A 23765-nucleotide genomic window follows, 5' to 3' on the forward strand; every position below is an offset into this window, starting at 1 on the left:
TGTGTGTGTGTGTGTGAGAGAGAGGGAGAGCGCCCCGCCCCTCAGACTCAGGGAGAGAGAGAGATCTTTTCTGGATTGGGAATAGCATAATTGCATCACAGACAAATCTCTTAATCTTATTGCAAATTAAGAAAAAAGTAGAGTCGGGGAGACCAGTTGTGCAAGGTAATGCTTCCGTAGCATTGTGTAGCAATCTATTATGTAGCAATCTATTTTCTGAATTTCTTTAATGCAGAGAGCAGAACTGATTAGGTCTTAGCTTATCAATGATTTAATAATTAATAATTTAGCTTCAGGCTGGTTCAGTATCAGGTTTGACTGCCCATCCTTTCTAACATCCAGTCCACCTTGGGATTAAGCAGAGATATTGGTTACCCTTAAGAGTAGCTGTGGCTTTTTTAGAGACACTAGCTCAACTCATTACACAGCAACAGCTAGCTATAATTAGGTGCAAACTGTTTGCTGCTATGCTAAAATGCCATTTAAATGCCAAATGACAGCGAGGGTGCGTATAATATGTGGGATCTCTGGCCTGTTGGTGTAGACACTCCTCTGGATTGTTGCTGCTGCCGGAGAGAGGTTACACAGAGATAAGTGGTTGTTCTTGCTGCATCAGCCCACACTGCCTACGTTAGCTCATCGGCTAGGACTCCCCACCTCAAACCTTTCGCACTTCACGCGCTATTGTTAGCAGAGATACTGTCTGGTCAATTTGAGAGGGTTGGTTAACAGATTAACGTCCAAGCGTGTACAGACGAGCCAAGAGCTCCTGCTGCCCGTGGGTTTTTAGGCGGGGGCGCGACTTCTGGTGTCATGTTCATGGTCAGCATGGCTGTCCATTCACACGTGGGGAAATATTTTTATGCTCAAGTGGACACAGATGAGCCGAGTTTGTGATTTGGTATTTTTCTTGTGCTGTTCTAACACCCACTCCTAGCTGTTTTATTTCACTGTTTTGACTTTAGTAGGAGAGCTTTTGGTGTGTAACTGGTGAGTGCAGCACCGCAGGCCCATATAAGGAGTGTGTATGTGCTCCGTGTGGCTCTGCACAGAATCACAAGGTGTCTGGAGTCCACCTGTCAAGCCCTACCACAGCCATCTTTAGCACCAACCTGACAGAAAACACTAGAGCACAGTCAGCTTTATGCCAGATGGCTGGTGTGCTATGCTAACATGCTATAACAAAGATGTTTATTATGGTAATATGTCATGGTAAGCTGGCAGTCACTGGGTTTGATTGAGTGAAAAGAAGCAGTGTTTTCACTGGGCTGGTGCAGCAGCCGCTGAGCTTTATAGCCTTTAAAGTAAAGCAAGGCTACATGTCCCACATCCCTACCGAAGACTAATGTGTATGCTTGTGTGTGTGTTTGCATCTCTGTATGTGAGCAGCGTGTGTAATCACTCCTAGCTGGCGGGCTCGGAGGGAGAGGTGGAATCAATGCAGTGGGCTATGAAGAAAAGGAGGAGAGGGAAGGAGGAGGCTGATCAATATCATAGCAGCAGGGTGGGGTAATATCCACTTCATGCAGAGCCGCCACAAACGGGGAGGATTGTGGGAGTGAAGCAAGGGGACACAAAGGAGAAGGCGAGAAATGAGAGAGAAGAGGAGAAGGAGTGGCAGTGGTAAAAAGATGCAAATCTCCATGGCGCCTGTAAACAAGAGGCTCTGTGTCAATCACCAGATGAAGTGGCACATTTAGCATTCTCCTCTCGCCCGCAACCATTCCAGCACTGCTGGGGATTGTTTGCTTGGCAGCTGGCTGCCCATTGGTCTGAACCGGGGGGACTGGGCGTGGCTGCGTGGTGATAACGCATGGGCTGCCATGGCAATGATACCCACTTTTTTAAGAGAGTCATCAATAACACCCGCCCCGTTGTACTTCACATACTGTTAGTCAATGTCTGCTGGATCATTCCATCATAAGCCTATCATATCGCTCTCCGCACGCAATCTGTTACACGCATCCACTCTGTTACAAAAAGCTGGCTTTAAGAACGCCTAATCACACTCTACCCAAGGACAGGTGGGTGTCAGACACACCACCAGCAACGCTGGCTGAAAAGTGAACCATCTTCACACATACGAGCTGCAGAAAGTGAATCTCCCTTTATGTTGCTTTGTTGTTTGAGGTTGCGTGCGGCCCACCAGATCTCATGCCAATGCTGATTGCACGGTATGGGGAACTGTGTCTCCTTTCTGCTTGATTTAACTTCAAAGCTGTGACTGGGCTGAGCAGAGCAGGCTTCGTATTGCCGTTTAAAGCTGGGAGACAGGATGTGATGGCAGACAACTGAACTGTGCACTGTAAACGGACACTTCCTCTGCGGTGGGTAGGAAGTCCCCGCCAAACCATATGGTCACACTGGGATGCACAGATCATCTGTGTGAGTGTGTGTGTGGGTGCATTCCTTAGGTTCTCTCTCCATGGGGTTCTGAATGTGTTTGTCCATTTATTCGTCTTGTTTTCCTGTGCATAGTGTCTGCCCCTGTACATGCTGTTACAACTAATTGCATTGACCTGGCTCCTCATCTGTCAGAGCATAGAGCCGTTTTTAAGGTGGGGTAGATGTGTGTCTCATTTCAATGATGGCGGCGGGGCTAAGTGAAGGGTGAAAGTGAAGTGAAGAGGTGACTCGCAGACAGGAAAGCACTGCCTGAGACACAGCAATGACCCTCCCACCACCCCCCTCTCTCTTTTTGGTAAACAGTCATTCTCCTCTCCTCCCTTGACAGAGTGAGCTGAGGCGCGTAATTCCCTCGTCTACAGCAAAATCTTTTACCTTCCCTACCCCAGTCTTGGACTCTGCTGCACAAAGCAAATGCTGCTTGAGCCTCTGTGTGTGTGTGTGCGTGTGCGTGCGTGCGTGCAGGTTCAAAGTATGCCTTTTGATTTACAGGCACATGCAGATAAATGGGCGGAGAAGGCTTTGATGTGCCTGGGTTGCAGAGAGTAGAGATGTTGGTGTGTTGTTCAGCCTCTTTGTCTCACCCTCTCTCTCCTCTCTCTCGCTGTGGGTGCTGTGTTTGGGTACGTGCGAACGATAACCAGCGTGTTTGACACGCCGCTCGTCATGACTCTGTTGTTTTTCCCATGTTCTGCATTAGCGAGCAATTGTTTACTTAACCGTGTATGTTTTATTTTTGCTGGAGTTTGGGAAGTCAACCGCAACACGAGACCTCGCAAAGGATCTGCAGCTCATAATTCGCAGGGCTTAAAATATGCCTGTTTGTTCCTATTCAATCAAGACGCTTTGTTGGTTGTCCTTGCAGAACGGCCACCCGTTATATCAATGTCACGTCAGCTGAATGTTTTTTTGCTTTTTGCTTTTTTATGTTGCATTTAAATAACCTAACACAGTGGAAGAGGAGTTTAAACTAAACGATCGATTATGAATAAAAAGGTGATGCATCGTATTGAAAGTCTTCACCGAATGTGTAACGTGCAGACAAAAAATCTGAAGGTGTTCAGGTGCTCAGTTAATGCAGATTAGGATGTAACTTACAACTCAGATCAATCATTTATAGATTCCTGCATCTTTTATCCTGTCAACCGCGTCAGATTTCTCGCCATTATTCACTTACATTAAAGTCGCAGTGAATTTATTTGTATTATTTTACACTAGATTTAAATGGAAAGTAATTCTAGCCAGCTAATTTACATTTTTCCCTTTCTTATTAACTCAGCCTACCTTCAGTACCTTCGGGGTGATATGATAGCAAAGCATCTTTTGATTTTTCTTGTACTTGAAAGTTAAAAAAAACAAACCCGAGTTAATCATGTAGGAGGAACCTACAAAATATTCAGCTTTTAATACTATTACAAAGGTCCGGTATTTTCCATCAGACTCCTTAAAAGGTGTCGGATCCATTTGAGGAAATACATTTTTATGTTTGATGCATTGTAATGTGCATTTTAGGCATTTTTTAAAAAAACAAAACAGCTGCATCCCTATCACTTTAAATTCATTGCACTTAAAAATACACGCAGAGACTCCAGTCCATAATAATGTTACAATATGGCGGCTGTTCTTGTCGGTCTAGACGAAAAGTCGTGCAGCACAGCTCCTTCTAGCACTGGGCCAGCCTTGTTATTGCAGCTGTGTTGTCTACAATACATCTCTTGTTGCAGCACAGCAGGAGGCTGCTCAAAGCTCCTGGCCTCTATGTGGGTGTGTGTGCGTGTGTGCACACATGTGTTATAATCACATTCCTCCCCAGCTTTCAGACATTTTCTCTGAGTAGCCTTTTGATTTTTGTGAGCTGTAACTGTGTTTGGTGAAATGCCCGTAATGTCTTTAAGTCTTTTAGCGCACATCTGATAGCGTTCTTCATTTGCATCCACCCGGATATATTGTCACACACACACACACACACAATCACAATCACACAGAGTCAGGTAATTTGCATGTGATTATTTGCATATTGTACAAAGCAGGCATGCCTGACAGACCACCCACTGCTCAGCTAGTGCGGCATCTGGCTGATACACTGCTTACATGATGTATTACTGATAGGGCCAGTGTCATCACTAGAGACTGACAGACAGGCAAGGTCACCTTCAGACCGAGATAAAGCAGGGGAAGGGAGCCGGAGAGATGGATATCTTTGGGAGCAGCGGGCAGATAAAAACAAAACAATCACAAGTGCTTGAGCTTGCGGTGGTTTAAGCTGTCTGTCCGGTTTTCACACTCTGCGTTAAGATCTGTTTTTGCATGCTCGTGTTAATACACTCTGCTTGTTTCTCTCTATCCATGGCTGACTGTCGCCGCTCCGTCCACGTTTGTTCTTTTAAATGGATGCAGTTTTGTTTGCGTGTGCATGCGGAAATGAGATTTGTATTGCAAGAAGGATCATAATTGTGCATTAACGTGCGTTTTCTGACCATACAGACGTGCAGGAGGTGCCTCAGCTTCTTGTATCTGTGTCACTGTCACACGCTCTCCCTCTAGACGCTCCTGATGGCCTGACAGCTGCTCTCACATAAAGACCTCCAAAGCATTCACATGAGCACACACTGCGTCAGTCTTTGAAGTGCTACAAATTTGTACACACGCACAGCACCTTTCTGACTCCCCAGTGCATTGTTGAGAAGATATACGACCCACACGCACACACACTACGTGATAAATTTGTGTGTGAATTATACCAAGGCGACGGGGGTGGTGGGGGGGACATCGATTAGCACTGGCTTAAGCATGCCTTCTCATTTCCTGTCTTCCATTACAGCACTCAGCTCCATCTCTGCCATAGCCTGCTCAAGAGGCTGCCACTGGTCCTCACACATACACACACACGCACACGCACAGACACACACATATGCAGGGTTTGGATTAGCTTGCTGGGCAAACGTCCAATATGACAAATCCACACACACACACAGTCTGATAGTCATATCCTTTCTGCGCCCCTCTCTGTGAGCATTCCTCCTCTCTTTCTCTATAGCAGCAGTCTAGTAAGTATTAGTGAGATGTCTCATTACTTCACCAGGCTATGCTAACAAGGCACAGCTAACACAATGGATTACAGGGAAATGAAACACCCGGCGGTTTAAAGGGTCTGCGCAAGAAAAAGCCAGTGTCCTCTCAAAACGTCAGCATTCCTCCCTTTTTTCTTCCCTCATTGTGTGTTTGTGTCTCTCTGTGAATCCTGACTCACGGGCATTACCTTGAGACCAGACAAGTCTCCGCTCTCTTGAGAACATCCCAGGCTATGCACAAGCACACACACACATACAGGCACGCTGGCGAATACACTAACACGCACAGGGAAGCCAGGTATCAAAGCGAGATGGCTTTGAAGCGGCTAAATGAAAGGCTGAAGGCAGAAATGACAATGTTTTCTGGCAGGCTTTAACTCTATGTCTGGCTGAGAGGGAGAGCTTGGGAAATAAAGTCAGTATTATGATCTGAACACTGAGATATGAGCTCTCCTAACCGCCTCCATCTGTCCTCCTGCAGCCTGCGTTTGAAGTCTTACTCGGATCTGCATTCTAGTCTCTACCCCTGCAAAGCGCTGCAAAGATTTCTGACTGTGCTAATGTGTGTCTCTCTCTATGTGTGTGTATTAGCATTTAGCCTAAATCATTGAGCATAAGTTGCCAGGTGCTCTTTGACTGTTTTGTGCTGTTAGTGATCATCATTTTATAACCCCTCTCTCCCTTTGACTTTTAACAGTGCTGCTATCTGCACCATCACTTAACTTGTGTTAAATTTCCTGGCTTAAACTGACGTGAAACAGAAGTGTGTTGGAGGCAAAGACAAATATTTAAGTTGGACGCAGCTCGGCTGTTTTATGCCGCAAACAGCCAGCGCTAGTGTTCTCAAGTCTCACTGCCTCTGTATTTCTAGAAGGAATCCAGCGCGATCCTTTAAAGCAGATATCTTATTATTCCTGCTATTAGTTTGCTGTATTCCTCGAGGACACATTTGAAATAAAGGAGAAATGAAACAGACTGTGGAGCGAAGCAGAGGGTTGGAAAAAGTTGTGAACCTCAGTGTCGCAGTCATGTGGGGTGCTTGTGACTCTCTAGTGTGTAAAAGGGTGCCTGTGGTTGGCAGTATGATCCACCAGTAGTGGTCCTCAGCCCCGAAGTCTTAATTAGCATCATCTGTGAGCTCCGCGTGACTCATTCTTCTTCTTCTCCCCCCCTCCTCCCCTTCCTCGATTCTCTGCTGTGTTTTTTGCCTCGATGACAAGAGGACCTGTTAACATCCTCACATGTGTTGCTGTATGTCATCAATTTGTACGGCGACCCGGCCAGCGAGTCCATCGTAAAGTGATCTAAACCCTGTGGGCTTGATTCTGTGAAAGTGGGTTTTAAATTTAAGACAGGCATTCAAAGGCACACACAAACACACACACACACACACACACACACAAAGAGAAACGAGAGCAAATCTGCCCACTCTGAATCGGCTAATGCTCATCCAATCCAATATGGAGCCGGGCTGACAGATGGGCCCAGTGTGTTCAAAGCAGAGGGTGCCGATTTAATATCCAAACAGGTCAAGCCAAAGAGAGGCAGAGAGAGAGACACCCATGTGTAGGCATGGTGTAAAAGGTCCTGCCAGCATCGCCACCACAGCTGGGACTCACCTTGCCCCTCCCCCACCACCCCCCATGCCTCCCACACAATCTCACACATTATATATTTAATTATTTATTCATTTTTTTCTTGTTGCCAGGCATACAAGAAGGCTGTGCACAGTTCCGCCCAACAAACGTTGTAATCAGCATTTGCTTAGTGTTATTATGTGTGGCTCAGAGAATGAGGCTTGAGGGGCAGAGGCTTCCTCCAAGTAGCCAAGTGCACACGGTGAAGCCCATAAGGAGAGGAGGATTGAAGAGAGGGATCCTGCTGCTGCTGGTTCTGACAGTCTGATTTAGAGTTGCTTTCTCTTACCTCTGACACAGAGTCCCAGCCTGCTGCTGCTGCCGGCTTGGGAGAAGAATAGAGGTGCTTATCCTGAAAGCCTGTTATTTGTGTGCGTGTGTATTTGTGTGTGTGTGTGTTTGTTCACACAGCACGCTAGCATTACTTTTTAACAACCTCCTTTGTCAGTCACTGAGATGTCTGAGATTGCGTGAGCACAGCAGATCTCTTGTACCTCACAACTGCATGTTCACACACATGCAATATATATTTTTATTTTTTTAAGTTTGTCTGTGTGTGCCGTCCAGATGGAAGTGCTTATTGAGTGCTGGTGTGCTGGCAGATCTCTCCGTCTCAAAGAGAGCGGGAGAAAAAGAGGGAGAGGAAGAACGAAAATGGGGAAGGGAGAAAAGCCGAGTGGAAAACCCTCCCAATCATATCCATCATCTTTGTGTGCTTGCACGAGTGTACGTGTGATCTTCCCAGCCAGCTCTTCCTGCCTCCCCCTTCTCTAATCTTATCATGTTGGAGCAGCAGATTAGTCCTCCCAGATCCCATCTCTGCCTCCAAATGCCACAATCGCCCTTTTGTTCTTTTGGTTGTGCTTTATTTCCCCTTCCGACAGGCTAGGTGAACACTCCGACTTTATGCCCTCCCTACCATTTTGTGTGTGTGTGTGTGTGTGTGTGTGTGTGTGTGTGTGTGTGTGTGTGTGTGTGTGTGTGTGTCAACACCAGTACCAGCCCTGATCTCACATACTCGAGCCTCCCTTGTCCTCGGGGCATTCGTTAACTAAGCTGTTAGCTCAGCAAGCCTGCTAGCTTAGCTGAACTGCTTGACATTCCTTGCTAACACCAAGCTGCTGCTGCTGCCGTTGCCTGCATGACCTCCCCCGTTCCCTCCCTCCCTCCCCTGCCGTCTCCTTTGTCTGAGGGTTTGGGATATGTCTTTCCTTCTTTACTTCTGGTTGCCACCTCCTGCAGGAAGTCATAGATCCTGGCTGGTGTTGTCGCCAGTGCACGAGGGGGTGGTCACTAACAGGGTTTGCAGAGGAAGAAGTGTGTTTGAAAGGCAGAGAAAATAAACAGAGGTTTCCTGTTAACGAGGTGCGCTGGGGGCCTGTCGTGTGGGAGAAGGGAGGATCTGGTATTGTTTAAAGCAAAGCTCTAGTGTTACAGTGGAAGGAGGAAGAGGAGAAGGAGGCGGAATTGGGCATTAGGTTTGAGGGTTACAGGTTGTAACAACGCTCTCTGGCTGCCATATTGCAAAGGCCGCTGTGAACAGTCACGAGAGAAACCGGTTGCTGCTCAAACACTTACAGGGATTGGGGGTTTTTGGGTTGAAAAGCACTGCATTGATTTTACACTCTCGCACTTGAAAACGCAGACTTAATCCCGCACTCTCCGATCTTTGACTGATTTTTCTCCTTCGAATAACGGAGCTGTTTTGTTTTGTTTTTTTCACATTTAAAGCCTTTCCTTGTAAAGAGAAAAGTCTGCCCTCTGTGTATCCCTCTTCTCCCAGTCTTTGTAGCATTGTGGTCGTACACAGGGGCCCTCGCTCCAGAGTTGACTGCACAAAGAAAACTGCACAGCCATTATGGACCCAAGGGGCCAGCCATCTTTAGCTAGTCAAGGGGAGAATTAACTGGCTTGTCTTGTCTTGACTGCTTTCAGGACAGTGATGAATGCACTGATTCGTTTTTATTAACAGTGACTCTTGCCTCTTTTTTTTTTTTTTAGCTTGTTCCACAAGAAACATACTTTATGTTTTCCTAATAAATATCCTTTTTGAGAAATAGTTGAACCCCTGTCTGTCTGAGGAGTGCTAAAAGAATGCCACAGGCCAAGCTGAGCCATGGGAGGGAGGGGAGGTGCTATTGTGTTCAGCCCCAAAGCATGACTCTCAGATTTATATCACCTCAGTGAATAAAGGGGCAGTCTTGTACCCTGCGGGTTGCAGTGAGGAGGATAGTTGTGATTTTAAGTGAAAAGAAATGAGATGGTTTTTTTTACTGCTCTCACCTTAATCTGCCTCCTTTCTCTCTCCTAATTTCTCCCCTTCTGTCTCCTCTGCTCTGCTTCTTCACCTCTTTCCCTCCGCCTTGTTTCGTTTCTTTCTCTCAGTAAGTCTTTTGGCCTCTCTGCAGTGAGCGGTACTCCCAGGGTTTAGGGCCTCAGGAGGAGGGGGAGGGCAGGGCCATGTTTAGCCTCTGGCAGGACAGACAAAGATGGCCGACACTGTGCGGGGCTCGGCTCTCTACAGGCAGCGTGGAATGCCTCTAATCAATTCAGCGTTGTGGTTCTTATGTTCTCCCTCTGTCATTTTCTGTGACAGGCTTAGCAAAGCCCAGACAATGCGAGTAGTAGTTCGCGCGGCGAGTCTGAGCTGTCTATCATCTCCCTTCATTTTCTCCCAGTGTTATCTACTCATTTTTCCACCCCGCATGTTTATGGAATTGTGATAATTGAAAGCTGCGCTCCACTCCCACTACGTGCTCCATATGTTGCACTCTCAGAGTCTCTCTCCGTCTCCCTCCCTCTTTTTGCCTGAGAGGGCTTAACGCCGCTGTGAGCTTCATAACAGCAATCTGCTCTGGAGAGTGGCGGCTACTCTCTAGCAACGAGGATACTGATGATAGTGGAAGCAACATTTGGTCTCTGCTTTGGTTGGTTTGAAACAATGCAGGCTAATGAATGAGACATACAACCTGCGCTTTTGTTTGTCTTCTTTTTCTTCTTTGCATCTTCTCTGTCTGCCTGTGCCTTTTTGTTTGCATCAGGCTCTGCATTTTGTGGGTTTTACAGACAGAAAATGAGATGTTCGGGTAGCACACCGGCAGCATTTACAGTCTGCCTTTAAAGTATTAATTATGTATAAGCACCGGATAACTACTCGTTCCGCTGTGGCAGGCAGCCCTGTTAGTCTAGAAGGCAACTGTGTCTGTACATTGGATAGACAAGAGGTATGGAAGGGTGGGCTGACTGCTTGGAGGGAGGGGGAGTGGCATGACATCATTGCACACATTTCTACACACACAGTACGCCTTACTGCTGGGGGGGGGGCTGTGTCTTACTCCATCAGTGTTGGATCACAAGCAGTGTGTGTGTGTGTTGCTTGTGCGATGTTGCGTGCATATAATCATCCAGAGCAGTAAATGCAGCTGACTTGACTGCATGCCAGCTGCTGTTTAACACGTCCAGGCTCACTTACTCACTCATTCCTCCTCCCTGCTAAAGGTTTGAGAAAGGGAAAGAAATGAAAAAACAAAAAGTGGTGGAGTGAAAAGGTTTACAGTGGAAGACTGGCGTGGGGGGGATGGAATATGGAAGGAGTGGAGAGAATGAGAAAACCAGAGGTGGTCTCGAGGTTTAAGGGGAGGTGATGATTTTCTTGGCTGCGTGTGCTCTCAGTCTCCTCCCCTGTGACATAACAGAACAATGTACTCCAAAGGCTTTAAATATCTTTACCCTGACCTCATGTTTCTTGCTACGCTCACACACATATATACACAAGAGCCTGGAAAGGGTGGATGTTAAACTGTCTGCCTTGGATTACTGAAGTATCTTCCCCACCTTTTTATTTTCTCCCCTTGTGGTTTTTCTCCTGTACTCCATTGGCGGTGTCGGTGCAGGTGTCTCGGTCTGTTAGTTCAGTGCAGTGCAGCAGAGCCCCTAATAAAGATGGCTGGGGCCAACAGGATTGTGTCGCAGTCCAGCACCCACCCTGGCAGTCTCTCTAATGTTCTTTCAAACCACTGTGACGGTCAGTTGGGTTTATGTGCAGTCACAATAAATATTTTATAACATGAAATGAAAACAGTATTTTGCCCTTTTCATCCCTCACCTCAGCACTAGTGTCAGTCTCTACCATTTTCTCCCCACACCTCCCCCCCCCTGCTGTTTTTTTCCCTTCCCTCTGTGTGTTTTCATTGACTCACCCTGTGGAAAGGCTCTCTTCTCACCTCAGTGCTGCCACTTGCTGGCCAGCTGAAGGATTAAAAGAGATTTGCTGACTTGCATTTTATCAAAGAGCCAGTGGGTGGCAGCACATAAAGGCATAGAAAACTTGATACTGTACATGTGCATCAAAAAGCTTTATAAAGCCCTGGTAGTGTGTTAAATACATAATGGCTCATTAGAGTATTATCATTAAGTGAAGTGAAATCAAGGCAAAGGATTGCTTTGCACAAGGCATAGGTTGAACACTCATCCATTCCCCGCATGGTTCCTCTCACTCCATACTTCCTCCAGCGACGGCCATCCCACTGTTTACTTTATTAAGGCTCTAAATGCCCCACAATCCGTTTTTAATTGACTTGGTCTCTCTGCGTGCGTCTTGGCATCAGCCTGTGTGAGCCATAAACGGTGCATCTGCACGGCTTCGTTCTTTGCCAAAAGGCCAATTTGTGACGTCGTAATCAAACAGAACGATGTCTGTTTATCTTAGCGTGGGATCTTTTTAGTCTCCTGCTCACTCACTTTGTGTCTCTCTGTGTTGCAGAGTAAACGGGACCATCTGCTGATGAATGTGAAATGGTACTACCGCCAGTCAGAGGTGCCTGACTCCGTCTACCAGCACCTGGTGCAGGATCGCAACAATGAGAACGGTGAGGCCGCCGATTGATCGTTTAAACACACCTGCACATGTGCACATGTACAGAACGTGCACGCAAGAGAGTAAATCCATTTAATTTTCTGTGCTGTTCCTCCTCTACAAACACACACACCTGGCTCTGCTCTCCGCGCTGTGTCCCTGGCAGCCGAGCCAATACCGTGGCTCTGTGCTGGTTCCCTGGGTAACACTGCTTCAGGCCAGACAGCAGCACAGTGGAGTGTTAATAACCCGCAGTGTCATGTGGCCCTTCAGTGTACACGCTCTCAACCCAGTCAGTGCCAGTGGACTCATCACACTCTCAGCACATTCACATCTACAGGAACACGAGCCTGCCAGTGATCTGCAGCCACTGAATATCAAATCCTGAGAGAAATTTAACATTGTTGGAGTAATGGGTGTCCTCGCAGCACTCTAGTGCATTGTTTTTAGATTTTTATTAGTATTTTTTAAAAACATATTTTTAATTAATGAAGCCATCAATCATACATGCAAATCTTTGAACGGCCTGCAACAGGTAAATGAGTAATTGTTTAGTTATATCACTAAACCAATATCATATCATCCTTTTGGATTCAGAGTCAAAACCAAAGCTAGTTCAAAACAAGTCGCCTCAAGGAGCTTTATACTATAAGGTAAAGACCCTGCAGTATTAGAACACCCAAACATCAGATGACCTCGCCCTGTGAGTACGCACTAGGTGATGATTGGAAGAAAAAAGCTCCCTTTGAATAGGAAGAAACTTCCAGCAGACCAGGCTCAGAGAGGCTCCTCTGCTGCAACCGGTTACGGGGTGATGGGAAAAGGAAAAAGGAGGGCATAGAGAGAAAGGATAAAAAACAAGCCAAAGGAGAGATGGTGAAATTCAGACGGCTTGAAAGTGCTTATCAATACATTTATCAACACAAACTCTTACTGTATGCTCAACTGTTTATCCAAACTTTAAGCAAATTCAACTGGTAAACAAAATGATGAGCTCACGAGTTCAGTTGTCAGCCTTACTGTTTTGAAATGTAATAATTTATAACAGCTTAGTCCTTAGTTGTTCATCTAGAGCAGGGGTGTCAAACTCCAGGCCTCGAGGGCCGGTGTCCTGCAGGTTTTAGATCTCACCCTGGGTCAACACACCTGAATCAAGTGATCAGTTCATTACCAGGCCTCTGGAGAACTTCAAGACATGTTGAGGAGGTAATTTAGACATTTAAATCAGCTGTGATGGTTCAAGGACACATCTAAAACCTGCAGGACACCGGCCCTCGAGGCCTGGAGTTCGACACCTGTGATCTAGAGTGTTTAGCTAGCAACTTAATACATTTGTCTGTTACTATTAGCTAAACATAAGCTACTTATCCATAATGTAAAGTAAATCAACTATTAGCCATAGTTTTAGCTCCGTATTTCGTCCACGGTTCCACACTATTACTATTCTAATCATTCCCACATTTCTTTGGGGCTTTTTATTTTTTATTGGTTTATTATTTTTACTTAACTTTTTTTTTTGTTGAAACATGTTCAAACCCACTCAGTAGTTTAAGTGTAATTAAAGAAACTAGCTGACCTATTCTCCATGTACCCCATGGCTATATATATCTGTGTTCTCTGTGTTCTTTGACTGTCAGAATTGAAAATGTCAACTACTCTACTTGGTTTTATTGCAGCAAGAACTCTGTGTCCTATAAACATGGTTGAAGTTAAATTAGTTTTGTAGTTAAATGTTACTCGGTGTTCTGAACACTTTGTCGTTGCACACAAGTTTAATTTTAGCCTTTTAAATGTGCGTGTTCCCGGAAATGTTTCTCAGCCTGATTATAAACTGCAATTTTCTCTTCAAACTGAGATAAAATAACACACCTCACCTGTTGACACATCCTGTTCACAGTTGGCAGTTCTTGTTAGCCGGAGTGCCCCCAGTGGCTCGGCTTTTCTTTGCCTCACAGTACAATCATCTCTACCTTTACACGCTGTAAAAACAGCCTCCTAACCAAACAAAAAATCCAGATAGGATCAGGGTTGCAGCTAAGTACGGTGTTGTGCCATTTTCTTTTTCTACGATAATACAAGGATTGTGCCACACAGTGCTATACTATCAGCAGTCTGTCCTGGCAGCAGGGACTTGGACTATTAGAATTGATGTCACAAGGCCGGAGCTCACTGGCCACAGCTCAGGTCATTTGTCAAAGACAAGTCCCAACTTCCTCTTGTTGCCAGTGATGCATCGTAACTACCATAGGGGTCATTTCACTCGAGAACTGAACATTATGCTCTCTTCTGAAGGGATAGCATATTACTGGCTTTATTGAATTGAACTATTTATTGAATTATGGCGCAATATTCCACAGAGGTGCTTGTTACTGTGGGTAAACACAGAATTGTGCTGATACTTTTGTGGTTTACAGAGCTACTTTATCTCAAATCATTATTTTTGTCACAGATTATGTATATGATGTAGACTGACCACAGGCACTATTCCCTCCTGCAGACTCTGGCCGGGAGCTGGTCATCACAGATCCAGTGGTCAGGAGTCGAGAACTCTTTATCTCGGACTACGTGGACACTTATCATGCTGCTGCTCTCAGGTAAACAAACCCACACACGAGCAAACAAAACTGCACATAAAGACTGGAAGCTTTCTAAACAGTGCTACAGAAAAATGGAATACTTTCAGCACAGGCTTCACAGGTTTTTTCTACACCGAGATTTCTGCTTCTAGAGCTCTAGTAACATCTAGGCTATTACAGTACTTGAATTTATAACAGTGTCACTGGAATAGCTTTTATTTGTGGATTTTGGTGCCTTTGTATACAAATTACAGAACTGTCATTCAACTTTCGTGGCACCTTCTGCTATGATTTTGTGTTTCTGTCAGCAAGATAAAGATAATCTTATGCCTTTTAATCAGAAATTGGAAAAAAGAAGAAGCAAATATTATACTTTTGCTGACTAATTCAATGATAAAGCAAATCAGTTCCCTTTTCTTTTAATTGAAACACCGCTATCATAAAACATATGGCGGGTCTGAACCAGACTCAGGATATAATATAGTGTATTTTATTTATCCCTTTGCCTTCTGAGCCGTAAACCTCCATTATCCCCATATTTCTGCCACCTCTCCATGAATAATTATGTTGCTCTGATACCAAATTGCTTTATAGCACTACACACTGAGCTATTTCATTTTTACAATCCTAAAGTGATCATATAGCATGCTTTACTGGTTTTAGCAGGTGCTGCTAAAATAGAGCAGATGTGTAAAGATGCAAAGCCATAACTGAGGCACATACCTTTATGCTGTTGAACATTAAAACACTGATTAAAACAGCTCTGCATCAATACACACCTGCACAAGCTGCTAGAGAGCAGCCTATAGCGCCTCCTCTGTATATATTTAATGTCTTTGGAAATGCTCGCCGACTTAATAATTTTCTTTGTCTAGAAACAAATACGCTTTGTTCGGTCTTTGTCCCTGCCTCTGTCTCTTCCTCCCTCCTGGCTGACCACCCCTCCCCTCCTTTTCCCTCCTCTTCCCCTTTCCTTTAATCAAAACCATCTGCAAGCGGTAAAGCCATGTCTTCCAGAAACCACAGATTTTAGGGAAAATTAGCTGCAACTTCTCCTACACAGAGCTCCCTTTGATTTGTCTTTTTCTCTGGGCTTTAGATAAACGGGAGGGAATTCCAGTGGGATGCTGTAATGCCGCAGCTCTGAGCTCTCCAAAGACGGCTCTCCTTAGCACCCTTTAATCTTTTCAGGGGGAGGAAGATACTATTTCTCTGCAACGCAGCCCAGCTACATATGGCTGTGATGTCTGTTATTTTGATAGAGCCAGACACCAGGGTGCTGGAAACAGGAAATGGCATCAAGATGTGGTCAGAGCCATGGCCTCCACGGCTCACTGGGGGGTAAACGTGTTAGGAGGGGAGACAGGCAGGTTGAATTCCTTTTCCAGATCTCTGCGTCTGCAGCAGATGAGGCAACGCTGACATGTTCAGCTGGTGTTTACGGCTTAAATAGCCAGAGCCTGATATTTCACCGCAAAAGTCAGCAGGTGCTGACAAGCAGCAGATACCTGCTGTCGCACTTGTCCCCTCCTATAGGCGAACATACCAGAAGCCTCTAATTAGGGCTACTTGTGCTCATGCTGGGGTGTCACTTTGTCATGTTGGTTGTTTTTGTCTAATAAAGCCTGTCTGCTCTCTTGCAGGGGGAAATGCAACATTTCCCATTTCTCTGACATTTTCGCTGCCCGGGAGTTCAAAGCCCGCATGGACTCCTTTTTCTATATCCTTGGATATAACCCAGAGACCAGGTGAGCTTACCGGCACTGATGGTGCACCCGTCTTAATTCTCCCCCAAGCTCTGAAATTCAGTCAGCCCTGCACAACACTGACACCACGTTTATTAAATCAGGACAACATGGAGCCATCAGAAGTTCAGGTTGACATCCTCAGCATTTTTTTTTAACAAACAAAAACTAAAATCTAAAAATATTCATTTTCACATAAGAAAAAGAAAAGCAGCAGGTCTCCGGCAATAAAGCCTGTTAGGATGACTACACAATTATCAATGTAGGTGACAGCTAATTTTCTGCTAACCGATGCCTGTATGAGGCAGCTCATTGTTATGTTGAGACAAAAATAGCCATTCATTATAAAGACACTTTGATGCAGCTAATATCGGATGAGGCATGTTGCTGAGGTTTGCATTAGTGTTAAATAACTTGCTAAATAACACATTCTTAGCAAGCTTACGCATGCAGGAGCTATACAGAGAAGCTATTTTTACCCCACATGAGACCTGAGGTCTCTACTTTCTTTCTTTTTTCTTTTTTTTAAAAAAACGTGTAATGTCTAATGATGACGAAAAAGAATGATCCCGATGTGGTCCAATTATGGGGAATGAGCCAGGGAAACCCCCCATGGTTTGTAATTTTATTGGGAATGTATCGATATTTTTCATGTTGCATGTCAGGTTTTAAACATTGATCTTTTGCGTTAAAATTATGATTAGAATCAAGATCCTGCACGTTAAGCGTCTGATTAAGGTTTCACTGAAAACATTTTGATATGCCACGGCAGGAGAGGTACGGGTGTTAAATAAGAAAAATAATGTTGATTGAGTTTCCAGATCCTGATCCTTGTGCATCCTGGAAAACTAGAAAACACTCTTTAAAAAAAAAAAAGAAGACAAAATTCACAATATTTATGTAGCTAATTAAAATAAAACATATTTTCATTACACGCAGTTTTGTATGCTCAGATAATAATGCCCTAACTTTATGTTAAGCACATCAACATATGACAAAGCGGAGCCTCTTCTGCTGTTTTTCTTCTGTGCATTAGATTATGTTTTGGAGTTTTCCAATGACGGTTGTCTTGTTCAACCACATAAACACTCCTCACTTCTTCATTCTTTCAATCACCTTCTGGCAGTGCTTATCCACAGGCCTGCTGATATCCAGGTGTGTTTCTCCTTCTGTGCAGAAATGTGGGCTTGCAGAGCCCCTAAGACAAGAGGCAAAACAAATCAACAGATTACACATTATGATTGTGCTATATACTAGGGGTGCAACAATACTCGTATCGATATTGAACCGTTCGATACAGTGCTTTCGGTTCGGTACGCATATGTATGAACAATACAAAATTTTTTATTTATTTTATCAACTTTCCTTCTGACGATGCTGTCTGTGTTGAGCGCTCAGTGGATCTGCGTTCCACTACTCCGCCTAGGCTGCACTGCTAGCAAGACAGAAGCTAAGCTAGTTGCAACATGGCAACTGCCTCAACGCTACCCGAAATTGAACCTCCCCCACCCTCATTCAGATCTGGCCTTTGGAACTATCTTGGTTTTCATGTGAAGCATGACCCTGATGGTAAGCGCGTCATGGACAAAAGTAAAACAGTATGTCGGATGTGCCACGCAATGCTCAATTGGTGGGAACTAGTGCGTTAGCGCAGTTAGCTTGTTAACGTGTTGACGCCGTCCAGTCCCACGCACGGGGCGATCCGCGGTAACTCGTTAACGGAGATTTGCCGCGTTATGGCGTTAATGTCATTTTAATGAGATTAATGCTACAAACTTTACCCGAGTCATTTAGACAGACGTTAGCACATGATTCTCCTTATGGGGACCTGATATGTTTAATATGCTGCTGAGAGCCCAGAAGAAGCATATAGTATAGCTTTTATTTTGGAAAGAGCCATTTCTCTGTAATAAACTCTTTTCCAAAGATGAGTGATTTCTCGATCAGATAGATTTATTTTATTTTTTAATTATTTTGTTGTTTCAGCAACATTACATTTAAAAACTGTACTTTTGAGTTAAAATATATATTTATAATTTTAATAAATGACAAATTGAAAGACATTAAAAAAAAATTGTATCGAAAAAAATATAGAACCGTGACACCAAAGTATCGAACCAAGCCGTGAATTTTGTGTATCGTTGCACCCCTACTATATACATGTCCACAGAATGGTACCAGGATATCCCCACATGTATTTATGGAGGCCTTGTCTGAATCATAAATATCAAGTCAAAATGTTCTGCTTGCATGACCCCAGTCATATTCAAAATGTTATAATAAGAATATTATCAAAATATTTGTCAAACCATCTTTCCATACGTTTTCTTAACCGCACATCAGGTTTGCAAGGAGGCTGTCGTAGAACATGAGGGAGGGGGGACACTGCATGCAGTTTTACTAAGTGTCATAACTGAACAGAGCAATGCTTGGAAAGTCGATGCTACATCCTAACGCTAGAGGTGTATAAAATGAAACACCTGGCCACCCAGTCTGCCTTTACAAACACTGTTGAAAGAATGGGTCGTTCTGTAGAGCTGAATGAATTTGAGCATGACGCTCTGACATGATGTCACCACCGAAAGGAGTCAGTATGTGAAATTTCTTCTCTTGGAGATCTTCCGCACGTAGCTATAAGCGCTATTATTGCAACGTGTTTCGGAACCAAGAGGAGCTCGGCCGCAAAATTAGAGTGGAGACCTGAAGCTCATGGTGCGTAAACGTCTCCAACACTCTGCTGACTCAGTAACTACAGAGCTTTAAATCTGAACTGGCATTAACATCAGCACAAAAACTGTGCACCAGGAGCTTCATGAGATCGATTCCTAGCACAGCGCTGTGTTTCAGTAGTGCTATGCAATACGGCAAAGTTTTAGTAAATATAGAGCTAGTGTTGCCATTACCAATTCCAATATTGATGGGTATCGTTTAGGTTTTATCCGATATCGCTGCCAAACTGGTACTTTTGAAACGATGCCGGTGCTTAAACGGTGCTCGAACCGGTGCTTAAAGAATGGAGATCACAAACGTTGTCCAAAAACCTCTTATGTTTTTATTTTTAGCAGTCTCTTTTTTTCTGCAAAATGATAACCAAGTTAGCCTTTTCTGTTGGTACAACATACCTCCTTTGGCTGGAACCAGTGCTTAAACAATGGAAAATACAAACTTTGTCCTAAAACCTCTCGTGTTTTGCTGGTTTTTTTTGGTAAAAAGATAACAATGTTAGCCTTTTCTGCAGCTATAGGGCATATATGGTATCACTCTATCAAATAAGAAGACAGCTGCATGTAACTACGACGGTGTTTGCTAGTTCACCTTACATGCATTAATGTAATAACTGGTTAGCCTACTCAACATAATTTACACACGAACAACATGAAACTACTCACGCAGAGAAGAACGGCTGCTGCTGCTACACTGGCAGGGCTAGGGGCCAGGACTCTCCTCTTCGGGTTCTTGGGGGATGTTGCTACTCCGGGTCCGATAACAGGCACCACACCCGCAGTAGATGTGCACGGTGTGAGGTCTTGCAGCAAGCTATCAAATACGGTGCATTTCTCGGCTTTTATAAAAAAACGCAATGCGTCGCCAGGTGTTTCATCAGATTTGAGGTGTTACCTCCTTTGCACAGTATCAGCTTAAAGCACTTGTTGCAGGCTGCTGAGTTTGCATCTTTTGCTGTGAAGTACAGCCAAACTTTGACCGCTTCGCTTTGGGCATTTTTAATCTGTAGCTCTGCTCTAAAAGAACGTACGTACATGGACCCGCCCACTATCCTTGGAAAGGTAAAATTATTGGCTAAAATCGAAAGTGTATGACATCTCAAGAAAAAAAACAGCACCGAAATGTGCGCTGCTTTTCGGTCTGGTTACTACCGTTTATGTTAGAACCGGTGCCATCATGGCACCGGATACCGGTACCCATCCCTGTATAGGAGTAGGAGTATGTCATGATTTGAGATGAATCATCATTAATCTGCACATTTTGATGACCACAAAATCGCTGTGATTTCACTGTGTACGAAACACACCTTTTGCTCTTCCTGCATTTTGACATTATTTATTTATTTATTGGAGACCTGTAATGTAAACGTGTCCATCTCTAAAACACTTTGGATCCAGTTCTGTTGTTTAAATGTTCAATAAGCTGTAAATAAAACAGACATGACAGTCAAATCAAAAGAGTTCCAACGTTTTTCATAGTTTTTCCAAAAAACAAAACAAAAAAAACCCCCAAACAATTATTATGAAGCACAATTCAGTGTTCTACATACTGAACTTGGAGGATAGAAACAAAGTATCGATCCTATCGGGCTAATATCAATCAGATACTAATACCAGCGTTGGTATCGACCCGCCCGCCACTATTTTTCTGTTACACTTGAATATTCCAACTTTTTTAATATGTTGGATCTCTTGATCTTCACTTTAACTGATGCATTTTTACGCGGATGCCCTTCAGTATAAATATAACATTTCTTTGGACACGATGAGCTTTTTCATTCATTCAAGTGCACGAGTACAAAACGAGAGAACCCCCCTTGTGTTATTATCACTGGTTGTGCGGGGAATGCCTCACGTGTTGCAGTGACAGCTGTCCTTGTTGTTGGCACTGATGGTTGCCAGCTGGGAACCCCCCTCCATCGGGGCCCCCTGTTCCACTCTCGGTCTTCCGCTCCCTTCCTCCCTCCTCGTTTGGTATTCCGAGCTCGGCGTCTGCAGCATTGCAATTTCACTCTTGTTTATTATGGTGCAGACATACGAGGAGAGATGAATTCCGTATCCCGCATGCGGCTGTGTCTGCCTGCCTCTTAGTGCGTGCGTGCGTGTGTGTGAGGTCGCAGCACATGCTCAGTAGTGTGTGTAGAGGAGCGAGCCGAGCTTGCGACGCTGTACGTGCTGGCTGAGGTCACAGCACAAGCTCAGTGAATACCTCTCCGGGAGCGAATGCGTGATTCTCCATTTTGAGCACCTAGGAATAGGTGTGAGAGGGGAATTAATTTCAACCAGCGTTACACACACAGTGTCAGCACCCCCACCTTAGGGCTCGATGTCAGAAATGGACGATTTGTTCAGTCCCCGGAGGTAGGTTTGCGATCACATTGTCGCGCTTTCCCCGTGCCATTTATCGGTTGCGAGTGCGCGAGTATTAGGCTCGTCTTATTTTCATGGAGTCGCATTCCAGCTGTCTGACAGGACTGTGTGATGTGTGTGAGAGCCGTCCGCGCCGCTGTCATTGTGTTAACCGGCTGTGTTTGTGTGTCGGTGGCGGGGGAGAAAAAAACCGAGTGTCGGGAGCCCGAACGCTTCTGTCACCGCAGCCTCGCATACCGTTACGCGTCTGGAGTCGCTCCGCACCTTTTTGTGCATGCGCTTCATTCAAGCTTCCGATAAACGCACATTGTCGGGGTGTTCATCCGCAAGTGTGGGGCTGGTGAACGTGCTGCCGGTGTGGTTATATGGTGTGCGTTAAGACCAGCAGAGGCTTCCCTGGCTCCATTTTGCATCTCCTGTTTACAACCGGGATGATGACATGGCGTATGAAGCAATGCCGGGGAGGGGGTGCAGGCAAAGCTCAGACGGCTGTGCTGCCAGCTGCGATTTACACAAGCCTACCGATCACGATACCAACAACACCAACTTGAGTCTGCTGCTTCTTCTTCTGTTTTTTTTCTGCTGCGCTACAATTATGTCAGTGTGCCACAGTCTAGCTCAGCGATTGGCTGGAATTGATGGCGGAGGGGGCGGGGCTATCCTTGATTGCACACAAAGTTGCCCAGACTGTCACGTTGTTGTTTTGGGTTTTGATAAGTAAGCCTGTAATTACTTGACAAGATTGTGTACTAATGCTGAGTTAGAGCAGAACTTGTTGTAACAAGTGGCCATGTTTTCATAGTGTTTACTGTGCTAGGCAACAGGCTTTGAGCTGCTTAATGGGGGTGGGGGGTCATTATTAGTGGGGGAAGTGTTTTATGAATACTCGAGCACAGCTGCCCAGATAGTGCTTCATCCATCCATGCCTTCCTTTGTTTGCTATGAATAATTGTATTAAGCTGATGACCAGGATTTCTCAATAAGTATAAAAATCAGCTGCTGGATGCATGATTAAGGAATGCTTGATATATATGCATCTATTTTTTATCACAGGCATCAGTGCTTGTGTTGCAGGCTTGCTTTTGTTTAAGAGTACCTGCAGTCTTTATGGAAACTCCTCCGAGCCTCCTGCTGTGATCTGTATTCTGCCTCCTCTCTCAGGACCTGCGCAGCATTAAAGCACGGCTGTCTTCAGACACACTGTTCTCATTCTGGAGCACAGGTCCTCATTTGTCATCCTTACTGCCTCCTGCCAAATGTGCCGTGGACCTGGCCCGACTGCACATTGTCAGAAACGCGTTTTGTGAGAACTTTTTTCACTGTGTGCAGGAACACACTCTGTAAATCAAATAATTTTTCTTCCTCTTCTTTTTTTTTTTTTTTTCTCCCTTTGTCATGCAGGCGTTTAGATGTGCAGATGTGGATGGTATATCTGTTCTGCTCTAATAAATCAAAAGGAATGGTTATTGTTTGTTCATTGTTCGCCACTCACAACTGTTTGGGAAGTTTCAGACATATAATAGTGTCTGAAACCCGGCTTTAAGTGGGATTATGAAATTGTTATGAAACCTTTATAGTCTTATCTGGAGTGCTGATGACGCAGAGAACCACCGTATTTCATCTTTATCAGCACTATTCATCACTGTAGCTGCCAGTTTCTGAGTGCTTTATATTTAGTTTGTCTTATTCGCTGAGAGCGTTGGTAATAAAACCAAGTGAAGTATTTCGACATGTTTCGGAGCGGCGGGCGGTGTTTTGGCAGCTGAGGTTCGGGTTTTTGGAGTGTGCTGGTGTGGAGGTTTTTGGCAGATCATAACATCTATGGATGGATGTGGATTAAACCTTTAATCGGACTCTCCTGTCTGAAGGGATCTTTTTAAGAAGGGGAAACGGGCCAAACCTGAGCCCGTCGCAGGGTTTGCGTGGTTTGAGGACTGTAAAGAGGACGGGAGGATTGCGGCCTCTCGAGTTTCCTCCAGTGATGGAGTGCGAGCTTCTCTCAGTGCAAATCACGCTGACAGATTCTGGGCTGCTCTGCGCTCGCTTGTATGAAAATCGGCGCTGTTGCCTAGGCGACCGAGGGGAAAAGGCTTTTCAAAAGGAACATCTTGTCATTTTCTTTAATCCACTGCAGCTGGAGATTCGGTACACTATTATTAAATTGCAGTTGCTATGGCTACCAACATTTGCACCAGCAGCCGTTTTCACCCTGCATATCCAGAGCCAGTTCCCCCTCCACCTCCACTCCCCCCTTCTCCTTTTTGGGGATTCTGTTTTATTGCTGCATCCACGTTATCATGCCTGCAAATGTGCACTGCTCGGCTCGCTGTGCAGGAGCAGGCGAGCAGGAACCAAATCTGTAAACACTTTGTACTTTTTCCC

The 23765-nt window shown here is 44.9% G+C and overlaps 1 protein-coding gene across 6 annotated transcripts in view; it reads left to right on the plus strand.

Annotated features, from left to right (window-relative positions):
* Window positions 1-23765, plus strand: part of rerea (arginine-glutamic acid dipeptide (RE) repeats a) — a 127782-nt gene that overhangs the window by 76835 nt on the left and 27182 nt on the right. For 5 of the 6 annotated variants that reach the window (XM_005732872.1, XM_005732873.1, XM_005732874.2 and 2 more), the window contains 3 exons: window positions 11877-11982; window positions 14467-14563; window positions 16189-16293. In XM_005732872.1, coding sequence (XP_005732929.1) covers window positions 11877-11982; window positions 14467-14563; window positions 16189-16293 — 308 coding nt within the window. Of the gene's footprint in view, window positions 1-11876; window positions 11983-14466; window positions 14564-16188; window positions 16294-20971; window positions 21375-23765 lie in introns of those variants that run through there. The other variant, XM_005732876.2, reaches the window with a different exon arrangement.

Source organism: Pundamilia nyererei, unplaced genomic scaffold (genome assembly GCF_000239375.1).
Source record: "Pundamilia nyererei isolate P.nyererei 1_Seehausen unplaced genomic scaffold, PunNye1.0 scaffold00049, whole genome shotgun sequence".
Classification (NCBI taxonomy): domain Eukaryota; kingdom Metazoa; phylum Chordata; class Actinopteri; order Cichliformes; family Cichlidae; genus Pundamilia; species Pundamilia nyererei.